This window comes from Mixophyes fleayi, chromosome 12 (genome assembly GCF_038048845.1).
Source record: "Mixophyes fleayi isolate aMixFle1 chromosome 12, aMixFle1.hap1, whole genome shotgun sequence".
NCBI lineage: Eukaryota > Metazoa > Chordata > Amphibia > Anura > Limnodynastidae > Mixophyes > Mixophyes fleayi.
In genome coordinates this window covers 76,182,758-76,195,493 of record NC_134413.1, presented here as the reverse complement: position 1 = coordinate 76,195,493, position 12,736 = coordinate 76,182,758, and the positions used below count along the sequence as shown (strand labels likewise).

Sequence of the window (12,736 nt, the reverse complement as noted above, 5' to 3'; positions counted from 1 at the left end):
AGCTATATTAACAGTCACTCAGACATTGTTCTGATTACTAGCAGCCCAGATCTAAGCCACACCTCATAACAATGGACATTTGAGACAAGTGGCAATTACTTTATAAAACACAACTGTCTAGTTCTCCATCCTGTCATGCAATATGGCTTCTGCTGTCCTGCTATTTTCGCACAATAGGGCAAAGTCTTTATATTTCTAATAATACAATATTGCTGGTAATAGCATGGGCAAAATGCACCTAATAACATGAAATAACAATACACATAAAACACTGATGCTCTAGTGTATATACTTAGACTGGGCCAAGGATTGAAAAGTACAATAAACTGTGTAGAAACGGGTGATGAATAAAGAGTCCTCAATCCAGTGGGACCTCGTTTTATCACAATTCTCTTACAGCGCTGTGCAATACGATGGCGCTAGATAAACAGTAATAGATAAATAAAATATGACTGACCTTTCTGTTTGATATCCATTTAGGAATACACCACATTTTCTTTCCACACGGTGTCTTCTCTGCTATCGTCTGAAACAAGATAGAGCAGAACATGTATAGAGCATGGAGATATATATATATATATAATTACTCTAACACATCAATGACTATATCATGATTTCACGGAGCATTCCATACGGGTTTATGGACACCTGCTTTGTTTTCACTACTACTAGAACCTGACATATTGTCCTCAAAATACTCAAAGGCGGAGATATCCACCACGGATGCAGGGTGTGCAGTGCAAAAAGGGCCCAGAGTCAAGGGGAGTCTGCACTGGCTTATTGGATTATGGGCCCACCCTGCAACCATAAGGGGAGAGTGTCCTGGTGCTCTGGTCCTGAGCTTATCAAAGCCAGCCCTGGCCTACAGGGGGCAGCCCTGGTACCGTGGTCCTTTCTGGTAAATGGCCCCTACCAGGAATCAGCCTAAGGGACAGATTAGTGATGTTGGCTATAAGAGTTTTTATTGAGTTCCAAAATGGGCTAATCCTGGGGCAAGACCACCAAACATGAACAAAGTTGCCTGTTAGGCCACATTCCCTTCAAAGTTGATCGGAAGCATTTGGATAAATTTTGTGGACCCGTTCTGGTACCAAGTACCACCGGGTGAGAAGTTTATATGAGTTTTCTCTTATGACCACACTAATCGAGCACTTCGAAATTTTGCCTGGCATTTAGCCTACGTCCTTTCTTCGAGACATATATCTACATCTGACTCCCAGTTCATGAGTCTCTTTTTCAGGGGTTTTTTGGGGCTATAAATATGCGGTATAATAAAGATACAGTGCCCCTACAGTTAGAATTATAAGTACAGATACATTCAAATTGGGTTAGCTGTCTTTGAGCGTTGATTGGACAAAGTGACGAATTTGGAGGTATTGATAAAAAAAAGTAGTTGGTTTTTTTCTTGTATCTCCGCAAATGAGACGGGTATGGACCCTCCAGCTATGTGATGGCAATCGGCCTCTGAAAAATGTGCGTGTGGTGACGTGGTAGATGATTTAAACTGTAAGCTTCAAAGGGGCGAGGATTGAAGCGAATGATTACATATTATCTTACAGCGCAGTGTGATACGGTGGAGCCTGATTAATAAACAGTGATAGACCTTTTTGTTTGATATCCAGGTAGGAATACACCACATTTTCTTTCCACCCGGTGTCTTCACAGTTAACGCCTGAAACGAGATAGAGCAGATCATGTATATATCATGGAAAATTATATATATACATATCCATTTTTAATTAATAAACACTGTTCTTCTGTTGAATGAATTTAATAGGATCTGAATGACTTTTTGTTTAACCTCCCGGTACAGCTGAGGAATTGCTGTTTGGGAGAAATGGAACAGAGATAGAACTTGGTAGTGTGGACACCTGACATCAACTAATCAACTAAAACCTGATGCATTGATGGCGAAACTGGACGCACATCCAATGCTAACATTGTTGTCATGGTTTTAGTAATTTCCTGCGCAACAGGACGCTGGTTGTCATACTTGGTTCCAAACACTTGTTTCTCAGACAATTGTTATTTATAGCTATACTTGCACTTCTTGGTCCCCTTCTGTATAGAAGTTACACTCCCAGCAGCAGCAGCCGTAGTGTGCAAGGATGTTTCTTGGGAATCGTGGATTGCATTAAGGGAGTCGGTTTGCATTTGAAATTTGGATGCTGGACTACATACTAATAAGGAGGGGGTTGATGATGAAGGTGTTGACGGTGAAGATTACATGAGGTGTCTATCCATTCTGTCTATCCCTAACCCTAACCTGCTAGTTCATGCTGGACTGCTGGCTACTATACATGATTTTCCACCTTTCGATAAACTACTTGAATGAACTCGCTGCAAATGAAGTAACAGGGAGGTCCCTACCTCTACTTATTGTGGTATCCCAAAGGCTAAGATGCCTTGGCAAATATTGTCTGGGTTGGGATAAAAATATTTCGAGACAAGAAGTCTTTTTTGGTCTCTTGCCCAGCCATGACAATAAGCTTATCATGAGGTGGTACCACTGGTGCTTGTCTTACTTGGACGCAACCATCATCCTCCTCATTATCTTTTTCAAGTGCAACACATTCCAATATTTAGGATAGAAGGCAGCTGATAATTTAATATTATTGTTGAGAACTGTACAAACTTTTTCTTCTCACAAATATCAGAAACTTATTAAACTTATAAGTTGTTCACCCCAAAAGATAGGTGAGAGTCTTAGCTTGGCATGGTGGTGGAACCACTATAGGTGTACTATAGATGTTGGTGTAATAGAGAAATACATCAGGATCACCCACCAGACAAGCCGGATGGTAGTCTCGGAATGGCAAAGCAATATCGCAACTCGGTTATATCACCAGAATTCCGCACCTCTGTTGTGCAATGCAAAATCTTACCACAGCTTCACTCATCTCTACTTTGAAGCAGAAATTTCATACAAGGATTTTCGCTAACTAAACCTATTTGACTCCCTTCCGTAGAACAGACTTGATTGTTTCCAGAAGGGACAGATGTACACATAGCAAAAGATATGCTCACTTACCTGCTGTAAGGTCATTCTGTGAGGGAGAGATGGTCGGTGACGGAGATGGTTTTTGATGGTACTTGAAGAACAGGACAACAACAATAATGACCAGCAGTAGAGTGATAGAGACCACTACAGCCATAAAGGTTAAAGTCCTTTCTATGAAAAGAAATAGTACTATTTCACTGACCAAATCCATCTAAACATGTCTTTAAAGGATAATTCCACCAAAATTGGAAAATATCAAGTTACAACCTTTCCTAAAAGACTCAAAGATTTTATATAATTATATATATCTACTATATAAATGCCTAGTGGCGTGCGTGGGAAAAAAGCTGCAGCGCCACCTGCTGGGCAGAGTTATACACTGACCTATATATTTCTTGAAGGAGAAGTGACAGTTGGGAGTGGTTGGTGGTTGCCGGGGGTGACAGTGGGGAGTTTTTAACACCTTAAGTAGCTTGATGAAGGATGTGGCGATGAAGATGAAGGATGAGGTGATGGAGAAAAATGATGAGGTGGTGACATGTGGACAAAACCACGTTAAAAAAGGGCGCTTGCGTCGGGAAGTAACGCTCTTCCCAAATGCATGACAAGAACCTTTTTAACACCTTAAGTAGCTTGATTTGACTAGAATGCATGAGTATCATGCACGGGTTAACGTGTGTGTGTGTGTGTGTATATATATATATGTATATATATATAATATATGTTGTTTTCACTTCTAGACTACATTTTTCTCAGGACTCACATTTAATACAATGAGTTGGACATACCATATTGATAAATAAGTGAGTAAAATAGAACAAACGGAAACAAGCATACTAATAAAACACATCGACGTACTGGTTACTGTTACTTCTGAAACAACACTTCATTAGTTACAGCTATTCATGATCCTCATTGATGTATTAAATAAGCTACGAGAGGATGGAGACATTGGGATTGTCACTTCCTGTGTCACATTTGTCATTTTTAATGCTTTTATCATACTAGTAGAATTGAGTATATAAATGCAATCTTATAAAGTATGCCTGATGCGTGCAAAAGGCTGAAACTATAAACTGACACTGAATCCTGAGATGGCGATAACGGTATTTGTACTGCCAAGATCTTTGCTAAATAGGCTTACTGGTGGCTATAGAGCAACAATCTGCCTGGATGTAAAACAATACACAGAGCAATGGGGGTTCATTTTTCTCCTGGTACGTGAATAGGTTAATTTCGTTTTCAATTGCACCCTATGTTACGGTGGTAGGGTTCATAATGCTGCGGTATCTAGCTCTTCCTATTTTATATATAATATTGCTGGCATTAGGGAGAACCTACCAGAAAACTATAATGAACAGAGAGATATAAAGGATAGAGAAATTAAACAGAAAGTTGTTCTAGAAGAATAAACTAGGAGGACATAAATATATTAATGCACGTTGGCGCTATATAAATAAATGATGATGATGATTAATGACATTACATGGTAAGATGTCCAGGTTTAATGCAGAGTGTGTAGCCCCACTGAGCTGTCAAACAAAACATAACTTAATTATCTGTGGTTTTCTCACCTGCAAAGCTGAAACTGGCGTTGTGGTTGCTTTGTACAGTCGAAGCGCTGCTGGGTGGCCCATCTAAAATGTAACGTGTGTAGAATGTGTTGGGATAAAAATATACATATAATGGAAAAATGTTGAAGGACATGACCATATACATCGTGTGCACGTATATACTGGCTGCCTCTGCACGTAGCATACAAATACTGGATAGCTTTATTGTAACACTGAGATTAAGCACTGAGCTAGGATGTGCCCCACTCTCAACTCCGAACGGAATATGATAGTTTTACAAGGAAACAATAATAATCAGTTGTAAAAATATATAATATTATGGAGTCAATGCAGCTGGATGTGGGAATGGCTGGCCCCCACTGGTATAAAGAATGATATGGAATGGAAAACCAGCGCAAATATACACCAGGGTAAATAATAAAGAACATATATATATATATATAAAAAATATATATATACTGATGTCACAATTAACTGGAAAAAACAAACCGGCATACAAAAATACAAATAAAAAAACAAATTTAATACATGAAAAAGAAACATGCAGACAGATATAAAATATGACTACCAATAAGGGCAGCCAATGGCACACTAAAATAAGAAGGTGCAATGACAAATGATCAAATATAAATAGCCCAATATAATGCAATCAACATACTGCTGGGACAAAGATCCAAATAGGTCCCAAAATCCAATATCCTCAATGGGTAGGAGGCATATAATAAAGAGAGATCCAGACCTGAGCCATGCCGTAGAAGCATCTACTACGACTAGAGGTTATATCAATAAATCAAAGTGATAGGACCAAGATGATGTTGAAAGAATGATTACTGTCTCGAAAATAAGTAGGTCCTTTTATAATGGAAAGTGTATATTTATGTTCATAAACCACAATCAAGCCTAGAACAATAGAAATATCATAGTAGAAAATGTAATTCTCGCTGTTAATTATCATCTTAATATCCAGTAAAAATGTATCATTTTCTTAAAAAATGGAGATTGAAAGATAGACATGGTCCAACTCCTAATGTAGTTTTCTATCTCCCTCCCGCTGAGTGCAGCCACCTATAAGGATCACTTATTGCTGTATTAAACATGCACGTGCGCAGCGCATGAATGTAACGGGAAGGTCCGTATCATTGTTTTTTTTTTTTATCGATTCGTGGATTTTGTTTTTTTACACCACTTATAACTATTTTCAGTACAAGATAGTTGGTGAACAAATATAATAAAATAAATCAAATATATCATTCGACCATATAGGGGTGGATTCAATTAGCAACAAGATGCACTATGCTTCTTCATGGGATGTTTATGGTAACAATCTTCACTCACTTTTTTCTCGTATCTCATAAAGGTGCGAGTGATATTGAGCAATGTGTTCTGTACCTTAATTATGGTATTAGTGAGCAGGTTAACATTGCACAAAGTTTCTGTGGAATCTCGCGGCTTATTGCATCAGCCCCATAGGTCAGTGAATGATAATAACTTACCGCACACCATGAGATCATATAACTGTGTACATTGTTCTGATGTCTGTCTCAGTATATTAGCTGAATAGATCCCTTGGTCTTCTCTGGACAGATTAGTTATAATTAAGGATCCATCGGCTGTGACGTCCAGTCGTCCTTTATGAAATTTCCCTCGAACCGCAACAGGTTTACCCGGCTCTGTCGTAGCAATAGGTCTCATATCAGTCACCCAGGAGATGTCTCTGATGTCAGTCTGGTCCACAGGTAGAGTCACATCTCCTCCCTCTATACCGGATACATTTCTTCTCTCTCCACAGGATGCACCTAACACACCTTATACAGAATCAGAACCAGATATAAAAGGATTAGCAGAGAAATAGCTGGAATCAGATTTGCCAACTTACATTACTAAACAAATGATGTCGTAAGTGCAAACATACCATTACTGCTAACATTATGCACTTCATACAGCCAAGTAAGCACTTGTAAAGCACCATATACCACCATGGAGACTAATATTATTCTATCCTTAGTTATAATGCTTAGCTACACATTATGCTGACCCGTAAATTCATGGTACTGTGATACAAACCATTTACATACAATGACACTGAAACAGAAAGTAAAGTTTGCATTACTCTCTTCTAATTCTCCTGGATCTCTCTGCTGCATTTGACACTGTTGACCACTCTCTCCTCATACAAACACTACAGTCCCTAGGTCTTGAAGACACTGTCCTATCCTGGTTCTCATCCTACCTATCTAATCGCTCTTTCAGTGTTAATTTCTCTGGATCCACCTCTGCTCCACTTCCTTTATCAGTTGGAGTACCGCAAGGCTCAGTCCTAGGTCCTCTGCTATTCTCTATCTACACCACTTCTCTTGGAAAACTAATAAGCTCCTTTTGGATTTCAGTATCATCTCTATGCGGATGATACACAAATCTATCTATCCTCTCCTGATCTTTTACCATCTGTGTTGTCTCGCGTTACTGACTAACTTTCTGCCATTTCATCTTTGATGTCTTCTCGCCAACTCAAACTCAATATTTCAAAAACTGAATTAATAATATTCCCACCCAAAAACAGAAGTTTCCTGCCTGACATTTCTATTTCTGTCGATAACATGACCATAAATCCCACCCCGCAAGCTCGCTGCCTAGGTATAATCCTTGACTCACAACTATCATTTATTCCCCACATCAACTACATATCTAAATCATGTTACATACATCTAAAGAACATTTCCAGAATATGCACATATCTCACACAAAACACTGCAAAAACCTTAATTCATGCACTCATCATCTCCCTCATCGACTATTGCAATTCCCTCCTTACTGGTCTTCCCAAAGTCAGACTTGAACCCCTACAATCTATTATGCATGCAGCGGCTAGATTGATTTTCCTTGCAAACCGTTCTTCCTCTGCTGAGCTGCTCTGTCAGTCTCTACATTGGTTGCCTGTATTTCAACTTATCCAATATAAAATTCTTCTACTAACATACAAGGCCATCAACAAAATTGCACCGACATACATCTCCTCACTTGTCTCAAAATATCTCCCAACTCGATACCTCCGTTCTGCACAAGATCTGCGTCTCTCTTCCACTCTCATCACATCATCCCATTCTCATCACATCCTCCCATTCTCGGTTACAGGACTTTTTCCGGGCTGCCCTCCCTCGCACAGTAAGACTTTCCTCTAGTCTCCAAACCTTCAAGCGTTCTCTGAAAACCCACCTCTTCAGACAAGCTTAAGATATTCCTCAACCACCATCTTAATCTACCCTATTACTACCCTCTACACAGCTAACACAGGACAACAACCCTCTGACCAACATAGGTACACACACAGCCCACTCAGTACTTTTACCTTTGCATTCTAGCTGGTCCAGTGTGCAATATGATGTAGCACATGTCCTTGTGTTTCAAACTCCCATTGTGCTACAGATTGCAAGTTTGCAAGCAGGGTTCTCTTACCTCTCTGTCTGTATGTATTACCCAGTATTGTTTTCTTAATGTTTGTTCCCAATTGCTACAGAATTTGCTGGCGCTATATAAACAAATGTTGATGATGATGATGATGATTGATCAAATTAGTTTACAGTCTGCGAGGTGTGGGGAACACACAGTGCCAGACATAGCACTAGGCACAATCACATTGCTAACTGTTGTGGGGTGGGGGGGGGCTAGTTTTAGGGAGAGTAGGAGTAGAGATTATGAAAGAAATGGACAGGCTGATGGATGAAGAGATGGGTCTCCAGGGAGCATTTAAAAATTGTGAAAGTCAGGAGAGTATGAGCAGGATAAAGCTTTGCCACCATGCATGAGAGAGGTTATGAGTGGAGGACATTAGAAGGTCACTAGAGGAGCACAGACAGTTACTGGGAGAAGATTTATGGGTAAGATCAGAAATATAGGTGGGACAACAATTGTGTAGAGCTTTGTAGGCAAAGGTTAGCATTTTATTTGGAAGGTTATGGGGGGGCAGTGTGAGGAGTGACAAATGAGGAATGAAGGTATATGTATATGAGTCTTTCATCTGCATCATCATTCATTGCAGGTGGGACAGTGTAGCCTTTGGTAACCCAGAAACAAGGAGATTGCAATAATCAAGGAGGGAAGTGATAAGGGCATGGATCAGGAACTTGGTGGAATGTTGTGTGAGAAATGTTGTGCAGGTGGGAACAGCATGATTTGGACATTGTGTGAATATGTGGGGTGAAAGAGTGAGCAGTCAAAGGTAAATTCTGAGGCAGCAATACTGAAAACTAGAAATAATTGCCTAATTATTTAACATTAACTGCCTTTAGGACATCCATGAACACATGGCTGAAAGACAGTTGGAGATGTTGGCAAGTACAGAGAGCGTTCATGAGCAGAGATGTAAATCTGGATGTCATTTGTTTACAAATGATTTTGGAGCCCATCGACAATAAAGAAACGGGTCAGTATCTAGAGGACAGGGATGGGTCATGCGAGGGGTTCTTGAGAATAGGAATGATTGTTCCATATTAGAAGCAAATACTGCCTGTACATTTACTTTAGCACAGTTATTTAATATCACAGCGATAAAGACTGTACTTCCTACGAACTCTAATATACTAGAGTTCACTAGGAAGGATTACCTAATGCTGGGTACACACTACAGGTTTTTCAGCCAATTATCGGCCAATCACACGATAAACGAGCATTCGGCCCGATATCACATTAGTGTATACGCAGGCCCGGCGCTCCCATTAGGCAAGGTTAGGCACTTGCCTAGGGCGCCGGGCTCTGGAGGGCACCACAGAATACTAAAAGACTTTAAAACTGTGCGGCGACCGCTCACCATACCTGTCACGGCCGCCGCACAGCATTCAGATGCACGGGGAGGGGGGGGAAGAGGCTATTTTGTCACCACCGCCGCCTCTCTGCTCCGTCTCCTCCCCTCCACTTACTAGTGTCAGTGATTGGAGGGGAGGAGACGGAGCAGAGAGGCGGCGGTGGTGAGACAAGGGTAAGGAGAGGAGGGAGGAGGGCGGCGATTTTTGCGGGGGGGGGGGGGGTGCGCGCTAGCACCGGCCCTGTGTATACACTCCAACGATGAACGATTATCATTCCAAAGCTCATCGTATCGTTTCATTTGATTTTATAAACAGACTAGAAATTTTGTTCAACGATGGAACGATGTCGTTCCAATCCTGCAGTGTGTATGTACTCAGGATCGGCAGTGTCCATAGATCTCTAGGAGTGTGAAGAGTAACCATCTTTTCAACCAATGGTTATGACAGATGAAGAGCACAGATCTGACGGTAAATTGTGTAAAAAGTGTATAGTGTGTACACAGGAATCGACTGCTGATCAGGACTTTCAGGCGTTGGTAAAATCGTTAACGATATCACATGAAGAGAAATTTTCTGTTGTGTGTACCCAGTCCTATTAGTCTAGTAAAACGTTGATGCAGCTCCCAGTGAATACCATTTGACACGTACAAAACAGCCACCTTTATACATTAAATATAATAGTTTTTAGACTACTTACATAAGTTATTAGTCTGTGAATATTCTGCAAAATATTAGACTGCTCCAGCTTCATTGTTAGTTACTATTGTATAGTTTACAAATAATTTCATATTTATAAACCATGAAAATATAGGTAACTAGTTTTAATATACAAATATAAGTGACCTTTTTATAATGTGGGGGGTATGAATTGTATATTTGTACATTTAGATATATGACATGTAGCGAATAAGACACTGTTGAAGGCAACAAAAAGGAGCTAGAACCAACCAGGAGAAAGAGTGAGGCAGAGAACGATAAGATTTTATTACATTAGGGGTTCAATTTCCATTCCGTTTATACTGCCAGGCAGTACCTGGTCTGCAAAGGAGTAACTTCCTGTCCGGAAAGAAGCTGCTCTTTTCCACTGACACATACATTCACCAAACCGAGTGACATACACACACAGGGGTTTACTGTTGAGGGCGGAGGAGAATAAGGTTATACCAGCCGATTTGAGGAGTTTGGTGCAATTATGGCATTTCTTGCACAGAGTACAAAGTAGTTACACTGATGTACTAGTTTTGCAGAGCAGTGCAAAGAGAAGATTTAAGTCTACAAAGAAAGATTATTTAAATGAGATAAAGGCTTGAATAGTGTGCCTCTTCATATTTCTCCACCTCTCTGGACTTCTAGTTTCCAGAGGCGTGCACCCCGATGTGTGCAGGGAGACCACAGGAAAGCATGCATGCAGACACACAAAATGTCAGATGGACACACATCAGCAATGTGCCAGCACTATTATACCAGCCTGTGCCAAACATATCGTACTGTAACTAACCCTGTTCACCCAAACATAATATACCAGCCTGTCCTCGCACACAGTACACTAGCTCTGTAACATCCCATATAATACAGCGGTCTAGTCCCACAGAACATCATACCAGCACCATGTGCCCATACACGTCAGTCATGCCTCACACATTGTGCCAATCTAAGCCCTTACAAATACCAGCTTGTGCTTAATACATGATATATAATTCATGTGCTACGGATATGCCAGCTTGTGTCAATATTATAGTAGTTATAATAATCCCATGTCGTCACACCATAAGCAGCCATATGCCCCCAAGGGATGTGCACTAAAACATTGCCCCCATCACTATCACCAATGCAGCTGGTGGGGAATAACGACTGGATCTCTGCATGACTATCTTCCATGCACAGTAATTTTTAACACTACTATTACACCAACAACACATGCTATACTGATATTTGTACTTAATTTAAACCATTTTTTATGGAATTTTATGAAGGTTCATTATTCATATTATAAACAATGTTGTTTTTAGAATGACTCACGGATTATTTTTAAATAATCTGATTGATAAGGTTGTGAACCATTTTGAATTTCTATACTGCCTTTCTTAGCTGTCTGGGGCACTGGGATTTGTCCAGTCCTGGATTAAAGTTATAATCTTAAAAATACCGTCACATAGGAAAACTGGATTTGTTGTTCAGCCAATCAGATTCTAGCTATCATTTATCTCGTGCATTCTAGAACATTTGCTATGGGCAACAACGCCACTGTTCCGTTTTAGAATGTTTAACAAATCTACTACGACGTCTCCTGGCGGTCTATAAAAATACCTGTGCACAACCTCCCATATTACACCAAGTCCCGCACTTTCTACACGGAAACCCTTACACACAAATGAGATTGTGTCACCCCCTGTATGCACTAATATCTCTACATAGTTATATTACAATACATCTAACCCCTGTTTTACACCAAAACACTGTATTTTGTCAACAATCCTAGATATGTAACATTTATGGCACAACACTTACACGGCTTCACTCCCACCTTCATGTACACTTCTAAAAGCACCTTCGAACCCAAATTGTGATGGAATGAGCGTCAACCGGATCACTTTTACTAGCATGTAGTACTCCTGCTAAGCACACGGCTAAGCCGTGAATGAACCAGGAAACTTATAAAACAGAAAATAGCCAGAGAACTGGGGTTTGTATTGTTACTCACTGTTCTGAAGATGAAGAAATACAATGGCATGAAGATAGAAGATCTCCATGTTATTCTGTGTTGAAGTCGAGATGGTCTCCTTTGTACAGCTGTGTGCCGGACATTACTAACACACAACTACAACCAAGAGAATGTAAAACCCTGAGTAGCATCCTGTGAATATCGTGAGGTGTGATGCTGCCTACAGAATAATCACACAGGGGTGTGAAACTGACTTTTTTTTTTTCCTTCCAACGCTGCTATTGCAAAAATAAAACACGCCTGCCAAGGTGCTAGCCTAATGTGGTACCTAAATTTGCCACAAGCTCTGCCAACCCCTACATGAACAGATGGGAAGATGCTCTGTTTTGGGGGGTTTCACTAGTTACCTCCAACCCATACACACACACTACATAGTCCTTTGGAAATGTTACATAGATGACATACTGGAACAAATTTATCTCATACATAAACCCCAGCAGAGTCACTTTAGGATTTTACTGAAGAACATGAGCATCAACATTATAGATCTCACATTGTACGTTGAAAGTTCTGAAACTGCTCCAAAACTTTTTACAAACTTGTGGACAGCAGTAACTCTAAAGATCAGCTGTCACGAAAACTACCAGCTAAACAATTCAGACAACCAAAAGAAACTGCATAAACAGTACTTCATACTAAG

General features: G+C 40.2%; 1 protein-coding gene across 1 annotated transcript; it reads right to left on the bottom strand.

Annotated features, from left to right (window-relative positions):
* Positions 1 to 457: 457 nt before the first annotated feature.
* On the bottom strand, positions 458 to 12,161 carry LOC142108751 (uncharacterized). Its single transcript, XM_075192597.1, has 6 exons — positions 12,076 to 12,161; positions 6,069 to 6,380; positions 4,576 to 4,638; positions 3,032 to 3,172; positions 1,604 to 1,672; positions 458 to 526 (listed from the first exon to the last, which is right to left on the bottom strand). The coding sequence occupies exons 1-6, from the start codon at positions 12,122 to 12,124 to the stop codon at positions 477 to 479; spliced, it is 684 nt and encodes a 227-aa protein (XP_075048698.1). The 5' UTR covers positions 12,125 to 12,161; the 3' UTR covers positions 458 to 476.
* Positions 12,162 to 12,736: the final 575 nt, after the last annotated feature.

Bases quoted from the DNA above. Each gene is read 5' to 3' on its own strand.
- LOC142108751 (XM_075192597.1), bottom strand. From the start codon at position 12,124: ATGGAGATCTTCTATCTTCATGCCATTGTATTTCTTCATCTTCAGAAC. The intron at 4,639-6,068 runs GTAAGTTATTAT...GTTACATTTTAG, and splicing joins ATATGATCTCATGGTGTGCG to ATGGGCCACCCAGCAGCGCT. The intron at 1,673-3,031 runs GTAAGTGAGCAT...ATCTCGTTTCAG, and splicing joins ACAGAATGACCTTACAGCAG to GCGTTAACTGTGAAGACACC.